This window comes from Canis aureus, chromosome 16, assembly GCF_053574225.1.
Source record: "Canis aureus isolate CA01 chromosome 16, VMU_Caureus_v.1.0, whole genome shotgun sequence".
NCBI classification, from domain to species: Eukaryota; Metazoa; Chordata; class Mammalia; order Carnivora; family Canidae; genus Canis; species Canis aureus.
This window is the reverse complement of record NC_135626.1, coordinates 49,656,586-49,681,698: the sequence shown is the minus strand read 5'-3', so window position 1 is coordinate 49,681,698 and position 25,113 is coordinate 49,656,586. Positions and strand designations below refer to the sequence as shown.

Below are 25,113 nucleotides of genomic sequence, written 5' to 3'. Positions count from 1 at the left end.
GGGGGAGGGTCGGGGCACAGAGCAAGAGAGAGAATCTTTAGCAGACTTTATACCCTGTGTGAGCCTGATGTGGGGCTCAGTCTCATGACTCTGAGATCATGACCTGAGCCAAAATCAAGAGTCAGACAGACACTCAACTGACTGAGCCACCCGAGCGCCCCATTGCAGGTCTCTTTTTATGCGTTAATAGGATGAGGGATTCATCTCTAGAGTTGCCTGAGGATGGTGGGCTGTCAAGGACAAAGGAGTTGTGAAGATCAGTATGTAATCACAGCATCCCTTGAAATCTAAACAGGAAAAAAAGCACAGTTTGCTAAGAAATATATCCATCCCCTTAGCCATGCTCTAAAAGGTTTTGGGCCACATATCTTCCATCTGTTGTGACTTATCTCCCTGTGGCCACCCTACCCCAGCTGTTTATGACCTCTCCTACTTTTGCCTAGTATTCCTTTTGACAGCAAGAACCATAAAACATACCTGCAGCCCAAGCATTTAACTTTGTGATTGTAAAGGCATGTTAACAGAGCTTCCTTTTCACTTCTGAGGTGGTGACACAAAGGTACTTATTGGACATGTGATTCCAACATGGAGGAAGCAGGGGTCACACATGCTGTTAAACTCCAGGGTCTGTTGGTCATATCACTTCTCTTTGAGATTGGAGGGCCCTGGGCTCCTGTAGAATAGTGACTGCTTCGGAGGATATTGTTTGGAAACAGAGAAGGGGGAATATCATTCACCACCCACAAGATGAGCTCTATTCTCATCAGTCTGATCATATGGAAGTTAGAGAAACTATCAGATCCCGAGAAAAACACCATGTGCACAAATTTCTGTGTTTCATTGCTCCTTATTTTGTATGGAGATGGTACCTATAGTGAAAATCAGTCCCTAAATTAAAACTTTGAGATTCTAGGTTTAAAATAGAAGCTACATTTACAGTGTTTATTTACTATGGTGGTTATTGTGGGTTAGTGTTCCTGTCACTGAATGACACAAAAATATCTCTTGTTGGAAATTCTGGAAACAAGTCTATACCTCTGCTGTATAAATTCACTAGAACTTAGATTTTAGCTTTTTTGTCTGGAGCTTGTTCTTTGTAAAAAGTGAAGCCTTTTAACATTGAAATTAATTTTCTCATTGCTACCTATTGCTGTATTTGCTAAGGTTTTAAAATTTTAGTGGTTGGAGTTTAAACAAAAATTATGTTTGGGATTTACTTCAAAGTAATCTGGGAGGAGGGGAGAGATATTATATGAACAGAGATGGACCCCATGTTGATAATTATCGAAGCTGGGTGATGGTTACTTGGGGGTTCATTTTACTGTTCTACTTCAGACTATATTTGAATATAGGTTTCATAATAAAAAGGTAGAGAGGGAGGCTACTGAGAAAATTTAATTCCGTGGGTTTCTTTGAAGGTTTACAAAGTCTTCATGTTGGTAGAAGCATTGTCATAACCAACTTCCTCATATGTAATCCACTTGTGATGTCCACAGAGATATAAACAGGATAGGAAGACATAAAAAAAATCTAGGGACTGTTTGCAGTATGTTGGTTGTTGCAGTATTTGGTAGAATTCTTCTGCATTGAATACTACTTTTATTTTACAGTTTCATTTTTAAGTAATCTCTACAACCAACATGAGGATTAAAGGCACACTCCTGAGATCAAGAGTCACATGCTCTGGGACGCCTGGGTGGCTCAGTTGGTTAAGCCATGGACTCTTGATTTGGCTTAGGTCTTGATGAAGGATTGTGAGTTCAAACCCCACATTGGACTCTATACCCAGTGTGGAGGCTACATTAAAAAAAAAAAAAAGGAAAGAAAGAAAAAGAGTCCTATGCTCCACCAACTGAGCCAGTCAGGGACCCTGAATACTATTAAATAAATGATCTGACTAGACCTTGAGAAACATGTTTCTCTATGATGATTTTATCATGATGGAATATGCATCTAGGTTTTTAAACATAGTTTAGTGCAGTGTCGTAGAACTGTCTTCTCTCTCCTAAAGTCCTTGATATTGGAGCGCTTATTATTTTCAGTATTATTTGGGTGGAGAACTAGTTTATTTCTCCATTTTTTTTAAAATTTTTATTTATTTATGATAGTCACAGAGAGAGAGACAGAGAGGCAGAGACACAGGCAGAGGGAGAAGCAGGCTCCATGCACCGGGAGCCCGACGTGGGACTCCATCCCGGGTCCCCAGGATCGCGCCCTGGGCCAAAGGCAGGCGCCAAACCGTTGCGCCACCCAGGGATCCCTATTTCTCCATTTACACATGGGGTAACTGAGACCTAGCTAGTATTTTTCCTGACTTGTACTATCCAGTGGCAATCAGTATCTTTGTTTCTTTAATCAGTATCATTTGTACTCTGAATATTTGGCTGAATTATTACTTAGCATTTGGATAAGTTCAACAACTTCTGTCCTTCCCTACCACCTCCACAAAAGAGTTATAAATACATTAAAATGATCATTTTGGAATCAAGGTTCTATTTATTTATCCAAGATCATATTTAAATTATATATATTGAAGAATCAAGAGCCATGAAAAGTTGGGTTCAGGGAGGCTTTACTAGTAATTGGGAAAGCTGTTCTTTTTAGTCTTTTTTCCTGTATTTTTATTTCTTTGCTTTTTTCCCCCCCTCTTTGTGAGTTCAGTGTGTGTTTTGGCTAATAGTTTTCATTGTGAAATAATAATGTAGGTCAGTGGTCTTAATCATCCCAAAACATCCATTAAAAGTAATAAATAAGAAACACAAACATGAGAATAAACTACTTTTAAAAAAGAAAAAAGCCCCTCATCAAATATTTTCTGCCTCTCAACTCTTGTGGTCCCCTTCAAATTATAAGTTTAGACTTTTATACCAGTAGCACAGCAGGGTTTAAAATAAAGAATTTTTCACAGAATTGATTTTGCCAGCATGAAATCTGCAGAAATTGATCTGTTATCTTCAGAATGCTGCTTTCCAGCTGCACCGTGGCTGAGACCCTGAGCAATGAGTGGAAGCATATTTGTTTGGTTTCCTAAATGCCAAGAGGCACTTACCTTCCACACCATACAATTTGGTGTGGTTAGCTGCCCATCTCATCTGTTTCAGAGGCCAGGAGTTGGTGGGGAGGGAAGGGATTCAGATGAGGTTTGAGTTGTGCTAACTACTAGTTTGTTTGGCTTTTTCTCCCCTACTTGTTAGACTTCCAGTAAGCCCCTGACCACCCTTCGAATGGAAAATGTAAAATACCTTTGATAATTTGGGCTGTAATATCACCATTTCTCATATGTTGTAGTTATTCACAGTCCAGATTTTGCAAAGAGGTTACTTTAAAAAAAGCAGACAGCTGGTCCCCTTGGATTTATAGTGGATCCTGAATTCATTTGGAATTTTAGAAGAGTTATTTTAGAGACCATCATCTTTCTCCATCAACATGAAAGCAAACCCATACCGCTTAGAGTTATATTTTTTGACGTTTGTTGCTGCAGCTCTCATAAAAGAGAATGCACTTCTTTTGTGTTGTCCCTCCCTTTCAGAACTTGTTGAATGACACTTATATTAGGCACAAGCCTGGGAACGGATGCTGGGGTAGGCGAAGCAGGGACTGAGGGAATATTTGCCCCCCTCAGTGAATTGAGAAGTGTATTTTAAGGCTTTTAGGGCATGACTGCCTCCTTAAGTTAGAGTATCTTCTCTCTGACTTCCCTCAGCTGGGCCCAAGTTGCTTTTTTGGCAGAATTTCAGTTAAAATTCAGGTATTTAAAAAAAAATTCAGGTATTTTTATTTCCCACAAGGTCTTCTACTTTGCCTTTTTGTACATGTCCTAGATTTACACAGTCATTTTTCTAAGAATTTTTATTTTCCTTTTGTCCCAGGTATTTACCACCAGAGTGTTTTGTGGTTGGGAAAGAGCCACCAAAGATCTCAAATAAAGTTGATGTCTGGTCAGTGGGTGTGATATTCTACCAGTGTCTCTATGGAAGGAAGGTAAGGGGCAAGGTCGGGGATGGCAGCCTGACTTCTGTCTTGGGTGGCACGTGTGCACACTGGCATGGTGTCAGTCATTCTCTTGGAATTAATCATTTAGTTATACAGAACGGAATCCTGAAAGTTGTGGTTTGAAGAAAATACAGACGGTAATAAAAGCTTAATGCATAAGCAGAACTTTTCAACCCTAGAGTACTGAATGAATTCCACTAGCTATTGAAAACATGCCTTTTTGCTGTTTTCAATTAGATCCAGGATATGTTTTGTTTTTGATAATATGTACAAGGAATTATATGAAATAGTTTATTTAAAGTGTAGAGTCATCCCCAGGAGCCACTCTTTAAGGTCTCAAGAACTGAAACTTGAAATATCTACAGGACACTCTATTCCCAGTCATCCCCATTAGTTAAAGCTATTATTAATAAAAGCATACTCTCTATTTTCCATACTGGGGATATGTAGTGTTAGAAAGTATTCACTGTCTGTTACCTTTGGAGCAAGGTGATAGATGATTTGGACACATAGTAACGTAGGTGGGAAACCATACCTAATGAATTCTCACATTTGTGTTTTCCTTAAGAGCATACTATCCTATAAATAAACATACACACTAGGATCCAGTGTATATATACTCAGATTTTTACTGTCAAGTATGAATAATTGAAGTTTGTCAGTGGTCCCGACAGTGTAGGTTGTGGGTATGAGCCATTTGAGAGTTCTACAGCTCCTCTGGACTCTTAATATTTTTATTACAATTCCCAGACCAAGCTCTTAGTTCAGATTTCAGCTTCCTCTAACTTCTCCTTGGTCTTTGTTTCTTTATCTTACTTCTGTAATATAGGGAAACTATTCAGAACCAGCCAGTAGGGGGTTATTATTTTTAAGTAATCTCTACACCCAACATGGGGCTCAAACCCACGACCCTGAGATCAAGAGTTGCATGCTCTACTGACTGAGCCAGCCAGGCACGCCGCTCCCCGCCCCTCCCCGGGGAGTTAATTATTATTTATACTCTCTGATAATGTGGAAATGCTGCTGACAATGTTGGTAGAGGTTACGTACAAAGAATTGTTTGTGATCTCTCAGTTGAAGCACTGTAGAGATGACGCTAAGCTTGAACTTCTAATACTTTATTAGAAAATTGGGGTTCCTGGGTGGCACAATTGCTTGGGTGTCTGACTCATGATTTTGGCTCAGGTCATAATCTCAGGGTTGTGAGGGCCAGCTGCTATGCCCCCCTCCCCCGCCAGCTTGTTGCTCAGTGAGGAATCTGCCGAAGATTCTCTCTCTCCCTTACCCTCTGCCCCTCCCCCCTTGATCCCTGTTCAGTCTTGCATTGCACACTTGTGTTCTCTCTCTCTCCCCTTCTCTCTTTCCCTCTCTCTCAAGTAAATAACATCTTTTGGGAGGCAAAAAAAAGAGAAAATAGCACATTGGGGGCACAGATGAAGCCACTAAGTAGCCCTAGCTCTTCCCCCCCGCCCCCCTCTGTCCTTACTTCCTCTGCTGTTTCCTTTTCCATCTCTCTTTACCTGTGTCTTGGGTCTGCCAGTGGCACACGTATGTAGTACTTAAGCCTACAGGTATCATTCAGGGCAGAAGAGGTTGCTGGTTCCTGCTGCAATGTTCTTGGCTATAAGCAAAGCTGAACAGAGGTGTTATGACATGGCCGATGCTGCTTCTAGTCCCAGCTCTGCCTTAATCTTGATGTTGCACCGTGAATATGTTACTTCAATTCTGAACCTTTCCACCCCTCACCTGAAAAAAGCAAGAGTTAGAGGAGACCATCTTCGAAGTTCTTTCTAGCAGTTCTCACTGAAGCATGTCTTCTTTCCCTTCTCCGTGGTTTTGAATTGTGTTCTCTTTCATCTTAACAAGAGGCCCACCTCTGTTTTGTTTTTGTATGATAGCCTTTTGGCCACAACCAGTCCCAGCAAGATATTCTACAAGAAAATACGATTCTTAAAGCTACTGAAGTGCAGTTCCCGCCAAAGCCAGTAGTAACACCAGAAGCAAAGGTAAGCTGTAACCCACTGGCCAGCAGGAAACGACTGCTTTGCTTTCTGTATTAGTTCTCTGGGTAATAGTGGATGGATTATCAGTATAAACAGATCCATCTTAGATGGTGAAAAATAAATGCAAGAAAGGATATGGAGGGGCGGGAATTCATTTTTTGCTGGCTTGGTCAGGGAAGGCTTCAGTGAAGTGATATGTTGAGCAGTCTTGAATGATGTGAAAGGTATAAGCCATGTGTAGGTTTGGGAGAATGTTCTAAGCCAGAGAAATGTGTGAAGCTGAGATGCAAGTGCAAGCTTAGCAGATCCACAGAGCTGGTGGAGCGGAGGGAAGGGTGGTGGGTAGGAGAGGTAGCAGGGCAGATGGTAAACTGAGATGGAAATACTTGAAGGTGTTACTCAGGACAGCTATGTGATCTGATTGCCGTTTCAAAGGCCTGTGTAGAGAAAAAATGCAAGATGGAATTATTTGACCAGTAACTATCTTGTCCAACCTAAGGTAATTCATTTAACTCTCCTTTCACATCTCACTAGGAAGCATTCTTTTTTTTTTTTAAGATTTTATTGATTTATTCATGAGAGGCACAGAAAGAGAGGGACAGAGACACAGGCAGAGGGAAAAGTGGGCTCCCCACAAGGACCCTAATGTGGGACTCAATCCTGGATCCCAGGATCACACCCTGAGCCAAAGGCAGGAAGACGCTTAACCACTGAGCCACCCAGGCATCCCAGAAAGCATTCATTTTTTAAGGCCAAGGATCATGAAGCTTATTTCTGTGACTTGAATCAAGCAGCTACCTATAGGTGTTTTTGGTTTGGGAAAACCAGGATTGTTGCTATACTTTTGTCCTTTATTAATTAAACATGGGAAAAAGAAAAATCATTACATCTCATGTTTATATTTTTAATGGATTTTTTAGACTATATTTTTAGACTGTATTTTTTAGAGCAGTTTTAGATTCACAGCAACACTGAACAAAGTAAAGAGTTTCCATGTATTCCCTGTCCTTCCACATGCACAGCCTCCTCCACTGTCAACATCCTGCACCAGAGTGGGACATTGGTTATAATCAATAGACCTATATTACAACATTATTATCATTCAAATATAAAGTATGGCCTGAAGGTGATAATGACATTTTAGATTTTTAAAAATCAGTTCATTTATTTAAAATAATTAGGAGACTCTGATTAAACAGAACTCTCTCCTTAAAAAATAGGAAAAGCTAGATCATCTGCTTGAGGGCCTTTGTGATAAGAATTGTAAATACTGAGCCAGTGGGGCCCTTCACACCTAGCACAAGGAAACTTCCATGTTGGTAGTCAATTAGGATTCTGAATGAAACCAAACTCTGTATGATTCCAGGTCTGTAGTCCTCGTGGGGAGACAAGTCCTATGCAGGTTTTCCTTTACTACCTAGGTGTGTGTGCACCTAATCATTTGCTTGATGATCTTTCAAGCAAGAATAAGATTCACCAATCTGTGACACACTGCAGTGTTAGTGTCAGTCTCCTCACCCTCTCTGTGGTGGTGGCTTGTCATCACAAGTTTTCACTTCCTTAGGAAGTAGAAAGTTCACATGAGGCTATGGTTTGTACACACAGGACCATGAGAGTAGATGTGCCTGGGTAAACTGACCAAGGCAGAAAGAGTGGTTTTTGTGTGGGTCTTTGTGCTTTGGGAGCAGAGATATTTAGAGGTCAGGTGGTGCCCTGTTTCCCCTCAGGAATGGCTTGGCCACCTCTTTCGGGGAAGTAGTCTGTGGCCACGGAGTGGTGCTGCTGCCCGTGCATCTCCTTGCCTGGTCCTGTCTGCGTGTGCCCAGTGACTCCTGGGAAGGGCCTGGAGCCCCTTCTCTGTAGAAGACTTCAGCTCCGGGCCCTGGGCCCTGGCAGCTGCTGCAGAGCCTCAGGGTTCACCCCAGGGGCGCCATGATTATGTGCCTCAGGCTTCTTCATGAATCTTTCTTTTCAGGCGTTTATTCGACGATGCTTAGCCTACCGAAAGGAGGACCGAATCGACGTTCAGCAGCTGGCCTGTGACCCCTACTTGCTGCCTCACATCCGAAAGTCGGTCTCCACGAGTAGCCCTGCTGGAGCTGCTATCGCATCAACATCAGGGGCGTCCAATAATAGTTCTTCAAATTGAGACCCACTCCTAGGCCGTGAACTGTTCAGCACACACAAGTGGACAAATGGCATTCAGCAGCGGGTTTGGAACATAGCGAATCCGAATGGATCTCATGAAACCTGTACCAGGTGCTTTTATTTTCTTGCTTTTTTCCCATCCATAGAGCATGACAGCATCGATTCTCATTGAGGAGAAACCTTGGGCAGCTCTGGCCAGGCCTCGTAGGAAAAGGCCCCGCCCGAGGTTCCGGCGTCAACGGCCACTATGTGTGGCTGCTCTGAGTGAGGAAAAAATTAAAAAGAAAAACTGGTTCCATGTACTGTGAACTTGAAAACATGCAGACTCAGGGGGGTCCCTGATGCAGTGCTTCAGATGAAGAATGTGGACTTGAAAATACAGACTGGGCTAGTCCAGTGTCTATATTTAAACTTGTTCTTTTCTTTTAATAAAGTTTAGGTAACATCTCCTGAAAAGCTTGTAGCACAAAGGCTCAGCTGGGGATGGTGTTTGACTTCGGAGGAAAAAAGTTGCTATTGCCCGTTAAAGGCACTAGAGTTAGTGTTTTATCCCTAAATAATTTCAATTTTTAAAAACATGCAGCTCCCCTCCCCCCCTCTTTTTTATTTTTGAAAGAATACATTTGGTCATAAAGTGAAACCCGTATTAGCAAGTACGTGGCAATGTTCATTCCAGTCAGATGCAGCTTTCTCCTCCGTCTGGTCTCCTGTTTGCAATCGCTTCCCTCATCTCAGCAGGGAAAGCATCGAGTGGGAGGACTGAGGTGTGTGGGGCTTTTGCCGTCGGACAAAGAACGAGGTTAGAAGCCCGCAGCTTGGAGTCTCTAGGTTTTCAACTCTTCACAATTTAAACACTTGACGGTTGTCCCTTTTAATTTATTTGAAGTGCTATTTTTTTAAATAAAGGTTCATCTGTCCATGCAGTCCTCTTGGATTCTCTGAATGTAGTAACTATGAAAAACTGTTCCAGAGGTAGGCAGAAAATGGGCCAGGGAGCCAGATGCTCCAGGGATCAGGAGGTCCTACCCACGGTCTCTGTGTGCTTGCTAAGTGGTGTACCTTTCTTGTTAACCACGATATTAAAACTTGATCAGCTCATAAGCTTTCCTCTGTTAGATCTTTTGGCAGGAAACAACCTCCAACCCTCTAAATTTTGTGGGTGTGTGCTGGTGTGTGTGTCTGTGTGTGCATGTGCACATGCACACACGCTTTGTCTAACTCACTTTAATAGAATGATCAAGTGGAGTTAAAGAATCGCAGGGAGATAGGTATTTTGAATATGAACATTCTTTTGGAACTTAAGGTTTTATTATTTTTTTTTCCATTTGGTTGTTTCTGAGATGTGTGATCAACTGAAGACGGAGCTGAAATGGGAGATGCATGGCCCCACCATGCCCTTGAAACAGCAGAGCACTCAACAGTAGAGAGGGGAGGAGACCAGAGCCTGAGCATGTGGTAGCCAGCTTGGAATGTTACTGACATATGTGGCAAGAGGGCTCAGCCAGAAATATTTAAAGATGCAGCATTCAGGCATGCAAGTTCCCTGGGCAGGGGGAGGGAAGTCAGGAAGGGTAGAGAGCTCTCAAATAATTCTAGCCTTCTTTCAAGTGTGAAAAATGTCACTGGTGACACTTTCACTGGCACCTGTGTTGGTTTTGTGGCTCTGCCCTGCCCCAGTCCCCTCAAGGCCAGGTGATCTCAGGGGAGGATGGAGTGATCCCAGTTGGAGAGATTATGCCAGGTAGGGACTATCTTACAGAACTCTGAATGGAAGGAAGTCAGTCCCGGAGCCCTTGGTACCCCCAGCTTTCCAAGTTATCACAGATAATTTTTTCGCCAGATTTCCATTTTATTGTGTTTATACACTTGTTACATACTTGATATACATGTGTGGGAGGGAGTACCTTTTTTTAACCATGACTTTCAAGCTATTAAGCAGAGGTCCCTGTGGGTCTCAGAGGTTGAACGGAGCCCTGGAAGGATGGTATGTGCATATGTGAAGAGATGGATGAGTCGAGACTAACTCAAGAGTATTAAGTTCTATTCCTTGTTTTTTTCTTCTCATTCATTGATCTTGCAAGACCTTTTTTAAAAACAAAACAAAACAAAAAAACTTTTTTTAAGGTTGAAAGAATGCTGCATCTTTAAGCCTTCCCTCTAACTTCCTGCCTCCTTCTCCCCATGGGCTTGTAAGTGGAGCTACAGGACTTTATTTGTTGATCTACCTTTTCTGCCCTCGTCCTGAAGAAGGTATGCCCTCTCTCCTCAATTCCCTTGGGTCTAGGGCCTGGTTGGAGCTCACTAGGCTTGCTTGAGTCTGGGCAAGGCCTCTTTCCACTACATGGACTAGCCCCAGAGAACATGCAGAATGTGGACTTTTTCTAGATTTTTCAGTAGCCAATGAAATCACTAAGTGGGGTTCTTCCATGACATTTTGTTAATATGGGTTTCACTTTTTCCAAGGATAATCCCTTATTGCCACAATTGATTTACTTTCAACAATGACAAAAAAAAATGTATTAATTTGTAATTAAACCCAGCCAGACTGTTTTGGACTTTCCCAACTTGGGGGGTGGGGGTGGGTGGGAAGGATATTAAAATAAGTTTTAAGAAGTGAATCTCCCAGCCTCTTGATTTTACTCTAGTTCTTCAGCTTTAAACAGGGTTCTTAGCATCCAGGGGGGTGAGTAGGTAGGGAAATCCTGCAGCTGAGTCCCAGTGGACTTTGCAGGCATGTTGGCAATGTGTTGATTCCTACAACACCTTTTGTAGTTCCACTGTGCCAGTAACGAAAGCTTGTTGGTGGGAAGACAGCAGTGAATAGGACAGGGAAGTCCTAGCTGTTAGCACACAATCCAGGGGTGAAGGCTCTGGGCCCCAAGAAGGGAAGGAAAACAGGTCTTTGATGGGAGGGAATTGGGCTCCGACTTCCCCAACAGAAGATGGGGCAGCTCTACATGAAACTTGCCCTTGAGAGCCAAGCATACCCCACTTTTGTGGCTGACCCAGACACACCGGCTAACTGCCTTAGAGGATTTGTGGCCCTCCTTCCTCTAGCACTGAGGATAGGTTTTCCTTCAGCTGAGAAGATAAGCAGGCAAGGAGCTCTTGTGTTTCTTAATTTAGAAAATAATATTCTTTAAACATAGTCATTTGTAGAATCCTAGAGCTAGAAGTAAGCATTGAATCCAGCTCCTCGCTTCTGAGAAGGCAAAGTTTACAACTAGCTTGACCCCCACCTTGGTGAGTTTTGCTTTCTGAGAATCTCTACCCCCACCCCCACTTACTCACCATTCTGCTTGCCCAAGCTTGCTCTGTCTATAATTAAAATCAGCCCTGGGGTAAGTGGAGAGACATGGTACACATACTAGTTGAGGTATGGGGGAGTCTCTGCTTCCTAAAATTAGCTGTTCTGTTTTAATTTCTTAAGGCAGAATTACCTGGAGGTTAAGAACCTGGGCTCTAGAAGTAGGTCTGGTTCAGATCCTACCTCTGCAAGCTTCAGGGATGATTCCTTGCATGGTTGTAAGGAGTAGAAATAGGGTATAATAAAATGCCTGGCATGTAAGAGGGGAATCAAAAAATGTGGTTTACAGAGAGATCACAAGATCCAGTAAGAAAGATTGCTGGGCCTGAACCCATCAAGTTTGCTAGTGGAGATTCAGAGCCCTTCTACTTGCCGGGTGGTCGGGAGATCCTTTTGCCTTGGGTAGGTGACGCAGTCTTTGTAGGAGCCTTCCCCTTTGGTTTGAGATTCCCTATCTACCTTTATCCTGTGAGGTCAGCAGTCTCCTCTGACCCCAATCCAAGACTGCTTCTGGCTAAATCTGAGAGGAGCATCTGGCCCCCAGGCCACCTGGAACCTGTTAGGAATTAATGCTTAGTAGCCCCTCCCCCAGTCTGTCTCCCAGGCGGCTTCAGCACTGAGGGTCACAAGTCCTGCTGATCCTCCTATCAACTGCAGCAATAGGGTGGGCCAGTTGGAGAGAGTGACCATCAAGCCTTGTCTAAAATTCACCCAGCGGGAAGGCAGAAATGAGTTTATTTTCTGTGTTAGGGATAAAATCTTATCTTAAGCTTTAGGCTGTCCTAGGACCAATGTCATGCGTCTGCTCCTTGCTCCGTTATGAGGAGCCTCAGGAGTGCCCGTACAACACATCCCTTCCTTGCTTTGATACTTAACCGTACATACAAGAATCATTCACTCCTTTGGGCAAAGCTTCTCACCCTTGGCCTTCTTTAAAATACATATCAACTTGCCAGTACCTTATTGTGAATTAACTTAGCACGTTTTTCTTTTACCTGAGGGGTCCAGGGCTGTGGGAGAGAGCTGCGACCTGGGCTGGACCTGGGTGGGCTTATGAATACAGCCTGGCACTCTGAATCAGGGGTGAGGAGAGCCTGGGGCTGCAGCTCTTTGAAAAGGGTAAGGGTGGAGAGAACAGAGAGGTTGCAGGGAGAAGAGGGTTAAGTAGGGAGTGGTTAGGGACTCTGGCTGCTGTGGAGCTCTTGCGGGTGGGTTGGGAGAACCTGCCAGAGGCTGGGACCTGGTGAGGGTAGGGAATACAAGAGCCCTATTGTGCTGGGGTTGCTCAGCAGGGGTCCAAGACAGGCTGGAGTCAGCAAAAAGTGTGTGTGTGTGTGTGTGTGTGTGTGTGTCCCTAGGCAAGAGACCCCCATGGTGTGAAGGGGTGAGAGCAGCTGGCTGGCTGGTCTCAAGGGAAATGCCTTGTCAGAGATCTGGGATAACCTCAGCCCTCAGTAGCTTCCTGGCACCTGTAGTTGGGCATAGTGTGAGGCATCGGCAAAGGGCAGGGGCTCTAGCACTGGTGCTTTGTAGGGAGGTTTTGGCTGTGTTGGCTTCACAGCTGAGGTGTAGACAAGGTAGGAGTATCTCACTGATTTTACAGATGAGGAAACAGAGTCCCACCCAGAGAGATTTGGTAACTGGTAGTAGGTAGAGCAGCGCTGAATGGGCTTGAAATTTTTGTGAGGTGGAGCCCCTGAGTGCCATCCTTGGGCAGAGTGCTGTGGGTGACGCTGTGCCCTAGGTCCTAGTTGGAAGCTCTCTTGCCCTAACCTAGGGCTCTACTCTTCCAGACTCCCTCACAGCTAGCCTTAGAAGTCTAGCTGGACCCAGCTGGCCTGGGCATCAGCCTTGCCTCTGAGGTCCTGGGCCATGACTGAACTTAGGGCAGTAGGGGCATGGCTTCACAGAACTACAATCTGATCAGGCCATCTCTGCAGATGAGGAAATGAAAATCCTGCCCTACCCCAGCCCTGGCCAGCTCTGTCTTCCTGTTCCTCAATGTCCTAATGGACAGGCAGGAATGGCCCCCTCTGCCTTGGCCGCCTCAAGTTGCTGTAAGCCTTGAAGGAGGTGGGAGACGTGAAGCTGTTTTTGGCAACTGAAAAAAGTTAAGGCCAGAGGGCGTTTCTAGGTGCTGCCTTCATGTCACAAGGGGTCCCCGGAGAGAGATTTGCAGGATATTGAAGGTCCCCTGGTGAGGCCTTGTCCTGTTCTAGAAGGAACCTGTTCTAGAGCCAGACCTGAGCCCTGCAGCCTGGTTCCATGATGAGAGAAGGGCATGCCACTGGAAAACATGAAAAGAAAGGTCTTTCCCTACAAATTAATTTCAGATGCCATTGGTTCTTTACATCTACAGACTTTTTTCAGAGCCCTGTTCACAATGTTAATACTGACCCTGCTCCTCATCCCACATTAAGTAGACAAAACTGTATCCAGAACAAGGTAACAGGAGAGCCCCTAGTGAGGACTGTTTGGGTCATAACTCTAAACATGCTGTGTGATTAAGCCAGGTGTTCACACTTGAACTACATTTGCCAGTTCTGTAAGCTTCAGGCAACTACTCAAATCACATTGAGAGCCTTCTGTTTGGAATATGCTGGGCTAGGTGCTGTGGGAAGCAGAAAGGCACATTGGACTCAGCCCCTTCTCTAAGGAAGGTTATAATTTAGAAGCTAAATGTAATAAATGAAAGCTGGGAGCTGGTAAATTTTGTGAGAGCAAGATGAGGTCCCAGAGGAGTTGGGAAATGAAGCTGGGATGGGCTTTGGAAGCTGGCTGAATTGAAGAGAATGAGAAGGGGTAGGGATTTGCCGCACAGGGTTTTTCACACTTTGTGTTCTTCCCTTCCAGCACACCCCCACCCATTCTCTCACACCTCCAGGCCTTTGCAAATGCTGTTCACTTGCCTTGGCCATCTGAGCATCTTTGAAAACTCAGCTCAGGTGTCTCCTGCAGCCTGCCTGTCTCTGGACTGTCACATCACTTTGTACACCTCTCCAAACTCCTGCCTCATCGTGTGTGTGCTCTCTTGGCACAGTGAGAACTGGCCCCTTGATAAGCCCAGGGCATGTAGAACAAGTAGTTTGTCTGTCAAAGCATGGGGCCCATGGAGGGAAGAGGTATGGCTGCACTGGCTGTGGTGAGGACCCTCAGATGTGAGACACAAGGAGGAAGTTTTGGGCATGTCAGGGAGTAAGCAGATGAGAGCTGGGCAGGGCCAACCGAGGGGCCTACATAGCAGGTTCCAGGTCTTCAACAGCAATATTGAAAAGATAGTATTAAGGAGCTGCTTGGTGGCGCAGTCGACTAAGCATCTGACTCTTGATTTCGGCTCAGGTCACGATCTCAGAGTTGTGAGATCAAGCCCCTTGTTGGGCTTTGTGCTAAGTGTGGGGTTTGCTTAAGATTCTTTCTTCCGGGCGGCCCCAGCGGCCCAGGTGGCTCAGTGGTTTAGCGCCACCTTCAGCCCAGGGCCTGATCCTGAAGACCCGGGATTGAGTCCCATGTCGGGCTCCCTGCATGGAGCCTGCTCCTCCCTCTGCCTGTGTCTCTGCCTCTCCCTCTGTCTCTCATGAATAAATAAATAAAATCTTTAAAAAAACAAAAAAGATTCTCTCTCCCTCTGCCCCCAACCCCAGCTCACACACGTGTTCTGTCTCCCCCCCAAAAAAAATTAATAAAAAATAAGAAATCTTAAGCAATCTCTACATCTAATACAGGGCTCAAACTCACAACCCCGAGATCAGGAGTTGCATGCCCTACCGACTGAGCCAGCCAGGCACCCCCAGATATTTTTCAAAGTGTGTTTGATGGCAACCCACAGTGAGAAACACTTAACATCTCAACCCAATACATATTTCACAGGATAGAATTTAGTTCACATGCAGTATACTCTGATATTTACTGTTAAACTTCATTTTTAAAATGCTGGTCATCACCCGCTGAAACCCCAGTCCACTTGCTGCTGTGTCACTTGGAGCCCTGGAAGTTCAGACTATCCTCTTGGAGCTGGGGTAGTAGGATGATGGGCCAGCTGGATGCAGCAGCCTGGCTTCTGTTCTGGTCAGGGGCTCTATTCCACCAGGAGCCTTGAGTGGAAAAGATGGATCGGCAACGTTCTGCATCTTCAAAGCCACCTCCCACCTCTTTTGCCTCCATGCTGGAATCAGAGCCACAGAAGGATGCTGACTGAGGCTGGGCCCAGTCTTACCTTGGAGGGTTGAGTACTGAGACTAGGGAAAACCTCCCACCTGTCCTTCCTGAGTTGAGGAGAGGGAGGCAGGGACTAGGGAACAGCATCAGATGTCATCCTGAAGAGGGAAGTGCCGAGGCCAGAGTCCTGGACCAGGGCAGGCCTCACTGGCTCAGCCCCACCCTCAGTGCAAGGATAGCCTCAGAGGAATTGCAACTTCAGGTTGGGAGAGGCATCTGAGAGCCTCTGGCACCAGTCAGGTAGGGCAGTAGAAGGTTTTGGGAGCTACATCCCATCCAACTGTAGTTGGTTCTGCAGTGCTGTCCCCACTTCCTTGTGGTACCTCAGGCCACCCTCTGTTCCTCTGTGAACCCCCTTGGCCAGCTTGGTCCTGACCTGCTAAAGTCTCTCAAGTGGAGACCGGAGCCAGCGAGAATCCTGGAGATACTGGATTTGTGGCCTGTGCTGCAGCCCGCAACCTGGGCTTGGCTAGTCCTGAGCCCGCCTGCTCTGAGTTTACTCCAAGGCCCTGCCAACTGCTGCGGACCTTCCATGGCAACTCCTCCACCTGGGAGTCCCCATCTTCTGGGGAGGGGGTCTGCACAGCCTGAATAGAGACCCAAGAGTTTCAGCTGCAGGAGGAGCTTAGGGAGAGGGCAGAGGTGGTGGGAACAGCATAGGCCAGCCTCTGGCTTGGAAAAGTTCAGCGTGAGGAAAATCTTAGTGCCCCTTTGGGTTCACACCCCTTTCTCTAGGTCAGGACTGACCACATCTTTATATCCTCCTATCCTACGTGGCCATCCATTTGCATTCTTCTTGTGTTCTCCTTTCTTAAGTTTTTGTTGTAGGCCTAGCCTGCTGGGGTTGTCCACAGGCTCCACCCCCTGGGCATCCTCCAGCTGCAGAGGCTGCTGAGCTGCAGAACCAGTGAAGAGGAAACTAATGGAAGAGGTGCCCAAAGCACAGTGAGTAATGACACTTGCACATCCAGGGGCTCTAGGATTCTGAAGGGAAGTGACTTGCCCAGGGACAGGTGGTGAGAAGTAACAGCAGGAGTTCCATTTCAGCTGCAGCCCCCAGGCCTGGACTCATCGCACTGCTCCATGCTTGGCTCTTTGTGGGCATGCATTTATTAGCCAGCCAGAGTAAGCATGAGCTGCTACTGCCTGGATTGGGTACACTCCAGAGTCCCAATTTTGTATATGATTTAGTATGAGATGTTCAGACAGGGAGGGAGGTTGTATTGTTTTCTCAGGCAAAGGAAAGCACCTACTGTTGGAGTCCTGCTCACTGACCTGTGTGGCTCTCGTGACTGTGGGGTGCTGGGCAAGAGGAGAGGCAAGTGGGATTAGGGAGGAGTAAGGGAGACACCCTGATGTTCAAGAGGTAGAGGGGACACAGGACACAGGGAGGGGATGAACATTCCCTGAACATCTTTATCCAGGAGCTGTGCCGTCCCTTTATATGTAACATTTAATTTTCAGAACAAGGTAGGAATTGTTGCCACATTTACAAAGAGGAATTGTGAACTCAGAGCTTTGAGTAACTCACTGAATGTCCAAACTAGTAATTGGGAGAATCAGAATTCCAACTGAGGTCTTTCTGACTCTATATTCTATCCTAAACTTTTTTTTTTTTTAAGATTTTATTTATTTATTTATTTATTTATGAGACACAGAAAGAGGCAGAGACACAGGCAGAGGGAGAAGCAGGACTTGATCCTGGATCCCAGGATTACGCTCTGTGCTAAAGGCAGACAGTCAACCACTGAGCCACCCAGGCGTCCCATCATTGCTCTAAACTGGTTTTGATGAACTCAGCAAACCCACAGTGCTTGTTGCTGGCTGTGTCTGAGAGCCATTTCTCAGTATTGATTTCACCACAGTGGCTACCATCCTGGCAAAAATCTCCTGGACCAGGTCACAGACTTCACTAAGTCCCCAGCACCTTGCCTGATGCCTGGCACATAGTAATAAACGGCTGTTTATTATTATTATTATTTATTCTGCTGAGTGTTAACAAGAATGGTGAGGAAGCTGTAGGCACAGAGCACACTAGCCCTTCTTTGGGAGTAGATGAGGGCCTGGGGGCTAGGGAAGGGTCCCTCTGAAAGCCCCAGCACTCTCAGGACACCCACCACTCCTGCAGACTGTGACCATGTTCCGATGACAGCTGATGGTGTGCAGGAACTTTAAGCAGTGAGGGATGACTAGATTCTCCAGGGAGAATGGCCCAGACATAGCCCGGCTCTCTGCCCTGCGAGTTCAAGATCTAAGACAGATGGTGGCCGCAGATGTGGGTCCAGACAGTCAGCAGAATACAGTGTGTAACCCTGACACGCTGGAGCAGGAAGTCTCACGCTTGGCAGGGACTAGAAGAGGGCCTCAGAGACTTGGACAGCCATCTGTCCCTGTGAGCGCAATGCACTTGTGCTCCTCAGCCCCTGCCTGAGTGGCTGTCTTCTCTGCCTGGAATACGGTAAAAATTGGGTCAGTGTTCGCCACTAAATAAAAACTCTTCTAGAGCTGTGAGTGTTCACCTTTGTTTTCCCAGCAGCTAGCACAGTCCATCAGTGATTGTTGAGTGTGGGGCACCTCCTGCGTGCTGGGGACTTAGTGTAGTATTCAGGTGAGTAGTGAACTTTATGGACCCATGTGATTCACTGGTGATGTGGGAGTTGGCTTCTGCCCTGCTGGTGGGAGGGAATGGTAGGGAAGGGAGATCCAGTTCTGTTCCAGAACCTGGAGGGCTCCTTGGGTGTCCTGCCTGAGTTTCCTTTTGGAGGAAAGGGAACCCCTTGGTGAGGACTGTGGCTGGCACATCCGGCAATAAGTGAGCAGGCTTAGGAAGCCTAGAAGATGACTTCGAGAATAAGCATTTTGTGATTTGTTCTCTCAAGAGCCACTTGTTGAAGCTGGCCAATCCTCAAACCCCTTGTAGATAACAGGACTGTGAGAAAGAACAGGCCAAGAGAATGATCTGTGAGCCAGCGCCAGCATGGTCAGTCAGTCACCTGCAGAGCACTGGGATCCTGGGACATGCCACACCAAGATGGTGTGTCCCAAAGGGCAGTTGAAGCCACAGTCACCAGAAGGAGCTTGGTTCTGTCAGACTTGCCCAAGCTAGCTGTGGAGTGCCAGAGGCTTGCTATTTTTTAAGGCCAAAGTATGGATAGTGGGAACGTTTTCCAGGGGACTGGAGCTTTCAGTGGATGTTCCCTGTGGGGCCCTGCAGCCTCTTGACTGACATTTGTCAAGAGTCTCAGCCCAGTAGAGAGCTCTAAATGAGTATCTCTAGCCCCATATCCTTACTGCAGAGATTTATCTAAGGCAGGGGTGGTTAAAAAGGAGGAAAAAAAAATTTCAGTTATTTCCAAAAATAAGACCAAGGTGGACAGCACAGGAAACAATAAAATTTATATTACAGTTTCGTAGTGTTTTTATTTGATTACTCGTGGTGGGAAAACGTGAATCTCCTTTGCATTTAGGGTCTCTGAATGTCTCAGTCGGGCCCTAAGCCCAGAGATCTCTAGCGACTTTTCCAGAGCTGCTCAGGGAATCAGAGGTAGAGCTGGGGCTAGACTCCAACATCCTGACTCGCAGTCCAGTGCTCTGCACTGCGGTGACCTGTTGCATAATACGGAATAACTGTGGATTGTCTTCCTTTTATAAAATTTCCATTTGGTCCTTTGCGACCGGCCAGCAGTGGCTTGCTAGTTGAGAGTGAGGATGTCTGTCTGCTGGGACGTTCAGTGCACAGATTTTCCCTTGGATTCTGGATACAGCCCCAGCTAGCAAAAGCACTGCACCCCTTTGCGCCAGGGACGCATGACCTAGGGGTCATGCAAATGCTAAAACAAGACGTGCTAGTGTTTGCGCTCCGCACATGGCAGGGGCCCTGCCTCCCCCTCCCCCAATCCTCGCCCCGGTGGCCGAGCCCTGGGCTCCGCCCCCTTCCCCCGCAGCCCGGGGGAGGGGTCCTCCTAGGCGTGGAGCTTAGCGGAGGCTCCCCGGCTGCAGACGTCCGCAGAAGGCGGGATAGAGGGGGCGCTCGCGGCCCGGGTCTGGCCGCCTGGGTCGGCCGCGCTCCCCGCCCCAGCGGGCCTCGCAGCCCAGGTCCCGCCACGCCGTGAAGTTTGCGGAAACTTTTGCAGTTGCCTCCCCGCCCGCGCCAGCCGGGGAGCTGTGACGCAGCGTCTGGGGCTCCAAGCCCGGGCTGAGAAGAGAGAAGGCGAGGCGGGGAGAGGGAGGGCAGCCGAGAGCGAGAGAAAGAGCGCACGCCGGGGTCCTCCTCGACCCCGCAGATCCTCCTCCCCGCCTCCCCTTTCTTTCCCCCTTGGCGCTCCCTCTGCGGCCCCGGCCCCGCGCCCGCCCGCGCCTCCTCCCCTTCCCCTCCCACGCTGCCCGCTTCCCTTCCCCTCTGCCCCTCCAACCCTCCTCCCGGCTTCTGCGCTCCTCCCTCCGCCCTCCCTCCACCCGGCCAGCCTCCTTCCCTCCTCCCCTCTTCTCCCCGGGAGGCATCACTCCGTCCCGACCGGAGGAAGACGCGAGCCCCTCGCGGGCGGTCAGCACAGCCCCGCGCCCGCGCGCCCTGCGTCCCCGCGCCCCGCCGCGCCCCGCCGCGCCCCGCCGCGCCCCGCCGCGCCCCGCCGCGCCCCGCCGCGCCCCGCCGCGCCCCGCCGCGCCCGGGCATGGGGCCCCGCCGGCCAGCCCCCGCGCCCTGGCCTCGTCACCTGCTGCGCTGCGTCCTGCTCCTCGGGGGTCTGCACCTCGGCCGCCCCGGCGCCCCTGGGGATGCCGCCGCCGCCGCCCTCCCGGGTAAGGCGCTGCCAACTTGGCCAACTTCGGGGGAGGGCGGGGGGCGGGGGCGCCGGGGAGCGGGCCGCTCTCGACTTTTCCCTCCTTTTTTTTTTCCAGAAGCGCGTGTGCGTGCTTGTGTGTGTGCGTGTGTGTGTGTGTGTGTGTGACTGGGTTTTTAAAAATCGTCTCCGATTTTCTGGAAGCGGGTGGGGGGGTGAGGGGAGGAGGAGTGCGCCTGGAGGTGGGGGAGGACCTGAGTGGAACCAGATGTGGCAGGCGGCGGGGGAGGGGAGCCCGGGGGTCTCGAGCGGCCTGGGAGGAAGAGGGCGGGCTCCGGGAGGACCCCCGCGCCCGCCCCCACCCGGGACCACCCGGCTCCGCCCGTGCGCGATCTCGCTCCAGGCCCGGCTCCTTGCTTTGCCCCAGGACCCCTGCGTTATTACCGTTCTCAATTATTCGTCAGGGCTTGCTTGCCCTTCCTGGCATTTCGGGGGCGTTTCTGTTTTCCGCACTCGGCCTTCAAGGACAGCTTGTGGCATGTGGGCAGCCGCGCTGTCTGAAGGGAGCTCTGTGGGGCGATTCTGTGCCCCCCGGGTGTAGCGACAAGCTGGGCGCAGTGTGTGTGTGTGTGTGTGTGTGTGTGTGTGTGTGTGTCTGACCAAACTGGCACCCCTCCAGAGTAGACAGACCTTGGGCCCCAGACGAGCTGCTAAAGATGCAAAAATCCAACCAACAAAACAAAAAACCCAAGTTGTGCCTTCTCTTTCTGCTGCTCTTTCATAGGGTGACAGTGTGGGGACAGACAGACCCCTCAGCAAGAATCTGAGCGCTAAAGGGAAAGATTCACTTCCGCAGGGGGGTTGCAGGAGTCAAAGCTGGAACCGCTGCACAGTGTCATTATTCCAGCCTGAGGGCTGGGCCCAGCTTCATCTTACTGGGTGTTTAATTTGGGGATGGGGGTGAATGAAAGGGGGCAGTCAATGCAGTGTTTGCAGTCTTGTGCAAAACCCAAACAGCCCCCTGGAGGGTCCGGGTCTGTAGCCATGGCCGATGCTTGCTCAGTTGGCCCGCCCGGTATGATGTAGGGGACCAAGACACGTATTTGCATGACTGTGCTGTCCCGATTGTGCAGATGGGAGTGGTGGGGTTTGGAGTGACCCATATTCACACCAAGTAGGCCCCCCACCTCCTGCTGAATTCCAGACCCACCTGGAGTTGAATGTTAGACACATATCAGGCGGTATCGCCCTACCCGCCTTGGATCTAGGCATACCGCTGTCCTCCTGCCTGCCTCTTGCTCCTCTGGGAAGGAACTCAGAAGACAGGCCGGGTGGGAGGGGTGGAGGAGGATGGCCATTCCAAGAGCCCCAGAGCACATTTTAAAGCCAGGCCCTGGGAGAGTCGTGGCTAGAGTGCTGACTCGGCCCTTTCCCCTATGGAGCTTTTGACAGAGGGAGCTGGAAATGCCTGGGGAGAGGCCCCATCAGGGAGAACGCCTGAAGTGGCCTCCCCCCCCCCCCGCCCCGCCTCCCCTTCTCATTGTGCCCCCCCCTGCCCCCAGGGCTGCATCTCAGGACTCTAGCCCCCACTGCCTGGGAGGGGCCCTTTCCCAGTGGTATTGCATTCATCACCCCTCAGAAGAAGCTTAGGTAGGGGTGGGGAAGAAGCTAGGGGTGTGGCAGTGGGGGGGACTGGTCCCTGAGGCAACTGTTGAGTAATAGAGTGAGAAGTTGCGACCAGTGCCATCCCTGCACATCATTGTTCCGTCTGCCCTGAATGCTCCTCCTCTAGGCCCTGTTCCCTCTTCGCGCCCCTGGACTTAATGAATGTGGTAGTCCTCAGGACTGATTTCCTGGGTCTGAATGGTCCAGGAAATGCTTGTGGGACCTGGATTGGGCTTGGCAGGCCAGTGCTGCTGGGGCAGAACTTACCTCAGGGCACAGGGTGTCTGAGGGGGGCTTTCTGACCACCAGCAGGGGAGCCCAATGGGATGAGGGTATGGGGCACCCCAGCGCCCCTCGGGGGGCGGTGAGGCAGCAGAGTGGCCGTGCCTTGTGGGTGTGTGATGACAATCCATCTCCTCCACCTCCGGAGGGTGCCCCCCAAAATGTGACTGGAAGACCTCTTTGTTAATTGCAGCGTTGGTGTGTCTTTTGTGGAATTCTCTGCTCAAGGCCGAACCAACCACTCGGGGAGGGTGGAAGGTACAGAAGAGTGTAAGACACGTCCTTAGAGAAAAGAAAATGTTGTTGGAGGCAGGAGAAACGGTGTGGGGCCAAGGGTCACCAGGGCTTTCTGGAGGGAGGCTGGATGGGACCAGCTTTTGCAGAGGCAGAGAGAGGAGCAGAGAGGGAGACCAGGAAGGTGCGCTAGGCTGCCTGAGAATGATGTGGAAGCTTGCTGGGCTAGGGTGGAGAGTTCCTCGTGGGGTGGAGAAGCTCGGGTGAAAGAGGAAGCTGGCCAGGTGCCTGGGAGGCCAAAAACAGGGAGCCACTTGCTGGCTGTGGCAGGGAACCCCTAGGGTTTCTGAACAGGACTGGGGTACAGATTGGAAGAGGGTTGCTGGGAGCCCTGGGGATCAGGCGTCCAAGTTGAGGGGTGAAAAGACCTTGGGAGATCTTCCTGCAGGGACAGACGCTACTGTCTAGAGGACAGGCAGGGAGGCATTCCTTTTGAAAGGCAGCAGGTACTTGCTGCTACTGCCAGTCAGCCAGACAAACGGCCTGCATTTCCGGCCTAGCTCCTGGTGAGTCAGAGTTTAGAGGCTCCTAACCACCCCCCCACCCCACCCATAAAACCCAATCTTCTTGCTCCAACCCTCTGGTTTTCTGTGGGCTGTCAGGACCGGCTTGGTGCCTGGCTGAGCTGTGCTCGGTGCTGGGACCCGGCCCTCCCCCAGGCTCACCTGGACAAGGTGAGGATGCATTCCGGGAAAGAGGAAGCCCCGGTCTTTGTCCCCATCTGTTCACGTTCGAGAAACCTTGTCTTTTTGAGGCTTGCAAAGTACAGTGATTTGGGCCAATGAGATGATTTCAGAAATACCATTAAATTCTCAGAAGAGTACTCATTTGGATTCACCACTAATTTAAGCCCCCCGTGGAGGGATGAAGTGGTAACAGCAACGGCCACTGTTATTCATGTGCCGGGCACTGTGCCAAGTGCTTTACAGGCAACAGCTCTTGTATCTCTCAACCCTGGGAGGGCCTTGCCACCCATCTTACACACTGGCAGTCAGCAGATGCGAGGCATCAAGACACTTGCTCAAGATCACACTGCCACACCACTCAAAGGTGAGAGAAGTCAGATTTAAACTCAGGTGTGGCTACTGAGCCCAAACACTTCAGGACCAGACCTTACTGTGTCTTTGAGAGTCAAACACAGCAAAGATACAGGCAAGGCTGGGAAACCCTGCTTGATGAGTTTTTCTCCAATAGCACTAAGCCCTTTAGAACATCCTCTTGCTGTGTCCTCCTCAAAAGAGCCCTAGGAAGAGGGTAGAGTGGGCAACCCTCTGTTTATACTCTGGCTGTTAGGGTGCTTGTTTCTCTCCTGGTCCCACCAGGCCCAAGACACAGGGACCCAGCCCTGCTCAGCATCCTCAGGATGTGTGAGGTGCCCCCTCTGAGGAGACATCCATAAGCCTGTGATTGAAGGGGCCTGATGGTGGAAGAGCCAATCCTACCCTGCACCCCAGCTTCCCAAAGGTCAGGGATTCATAGGTTCATTCATTGCTTTGATGAGCCTGTGCCACACAGCCAGCAGGGAATGATGATGGCCTGTCCTTCTGAGCCCACCTCAGCCTATACGTCCACTGGGGGGGTCCCTGGGTATTGCTGACAGGAAGTGTCCCTTCCTGTTTGGTCCTTCAGATGGGAGGGGCCACTTCCCATGACTGGATCCTATAAATCTGGGTGGGGTGGGCCATGGCAGTGGTGACGCAGCTCTTGGATCTCACCCTGGGCACTGCAGATCCCCGTTACTCCTTAGCTAGGGGTGGTGTCTGTAAACAGGCCAGCTGGATGAAGGCAGCATCGTGGCATCTGTGACCCCGGGGACCTGTCAGCATCAGCCAGCTTCGGCCACTTAGAGGACAGATTGGGTTGGCCCCCAAACATCACATGTGGCCTCATGGGGGAACTCCAGGGATTTGTTCCTTTCCTGCTCTTCCCCCTCCTTTCCTGGCCCCTTGACTGTACAGAGACCCCTCCCATCCTGCTTGGCAGGACCCATGCTCTCTGTCACCTCTGCCCTGCCCTACCATCCTTGGGTTCCTCTGGTTGTGTGGCTATATGATGGCTATGAAACCTTAACTCCAAGAGAAAAAAAAAAAAAAAGAAAGAAACCTTAATTCCTTCCCAGTTTCTCTGGCTCCCACACCATCCCCCCGTCCTCCTTCACCCACTCTACCCCCCCTCCCCTGAATCTTCCCTGCCCACCCGCCCCAGGCCTTTGTCCACAACTTCCTCTGCCAGGGATGCCCTTCTCTTTTTCCTCCCTAGCTGTCACTGCCCTCCTTCCAAGACTCAGGATCTTGAGAAGGACACAGAGGTGTCACTGCCTTGGACTCAGCTGTGCTACAGGGAGACCAGTACCGAGACCCTGTGTTCAGGGATAAACCCCAGCATAGAGGAGGGGCCCTCTCCTTATTGCTCTCTCTGGGATCACCTC

At 49.1% G+C, this 25,113-nt stretch overlaps 2 protein-coding genes and 1 long non-coding RNA gene across 7 annotated transcripts in view; all 3 read left to right on the top strand.

The window, feature by feature from the left end:
• Positions 1-9,067, top strand: part of TLK2 (tousled like kinase 2) — a 118,178-nt gene extending 109,111 nt beyond the window's left edge. For all 4 annotated transcript variants that reach the window (XM_077853898.1, XM_077853897.1, XM_077853896.1 and 1 more), the window contains 3 exons: positions 3,870-3,981; positions 5,892-5,999; positions 7,972-9,067. In XM_077853898.1, coding sequence (XP_077710024.1) covers positions 3,870-3,981; positions 5,892-5,999; positions 7,972-8,145 — 394 coding nt within the window. In that variant the 3' untranslated portion in view covers positions 8,146-9,067. The remainder of the gene's footprint in view (positions 1-3,869; positions 3,982-5,891; positions 6,000-7,971) is intronic.
• A 1,686-nt stretch (positions 9,068-10,753) lies between these two features.
• On the top strand, positions 10,754-19,071 carry LOC144286861 (uncharacterized). Its single transcript, XR_013354784.1, has 2 exons — positions 10,754-16,611; positions 17,795-19,071. It is a non-coding gene; the product is annotated as an uncharacterized LOC144286861 (long non-coding RNA).
• Positions 19,072-20,309: 1,238 nt separating this feature from the next.
• Positions 20,310-25,113, top strand: part of MRC2 (mannose receptor C-type 2) — a 54,348-nt gene continuing 49,544 nt past the window's right edge. For both annotated transcript variants that reach the window (XM_077853893.1, XM_077853892.1), the window contains exon 1: positions 20,310-20,463. In XM_077853893.1, coding sequence (XP_077710019.1) covers positions 20,337-20,463 — 127 coding nt within the window. In that variant the 5' untranslated portion in view covers positions 20,310-20,336. The remainder of the gene's footprint in view (positions 20,464-25,113) is intronic.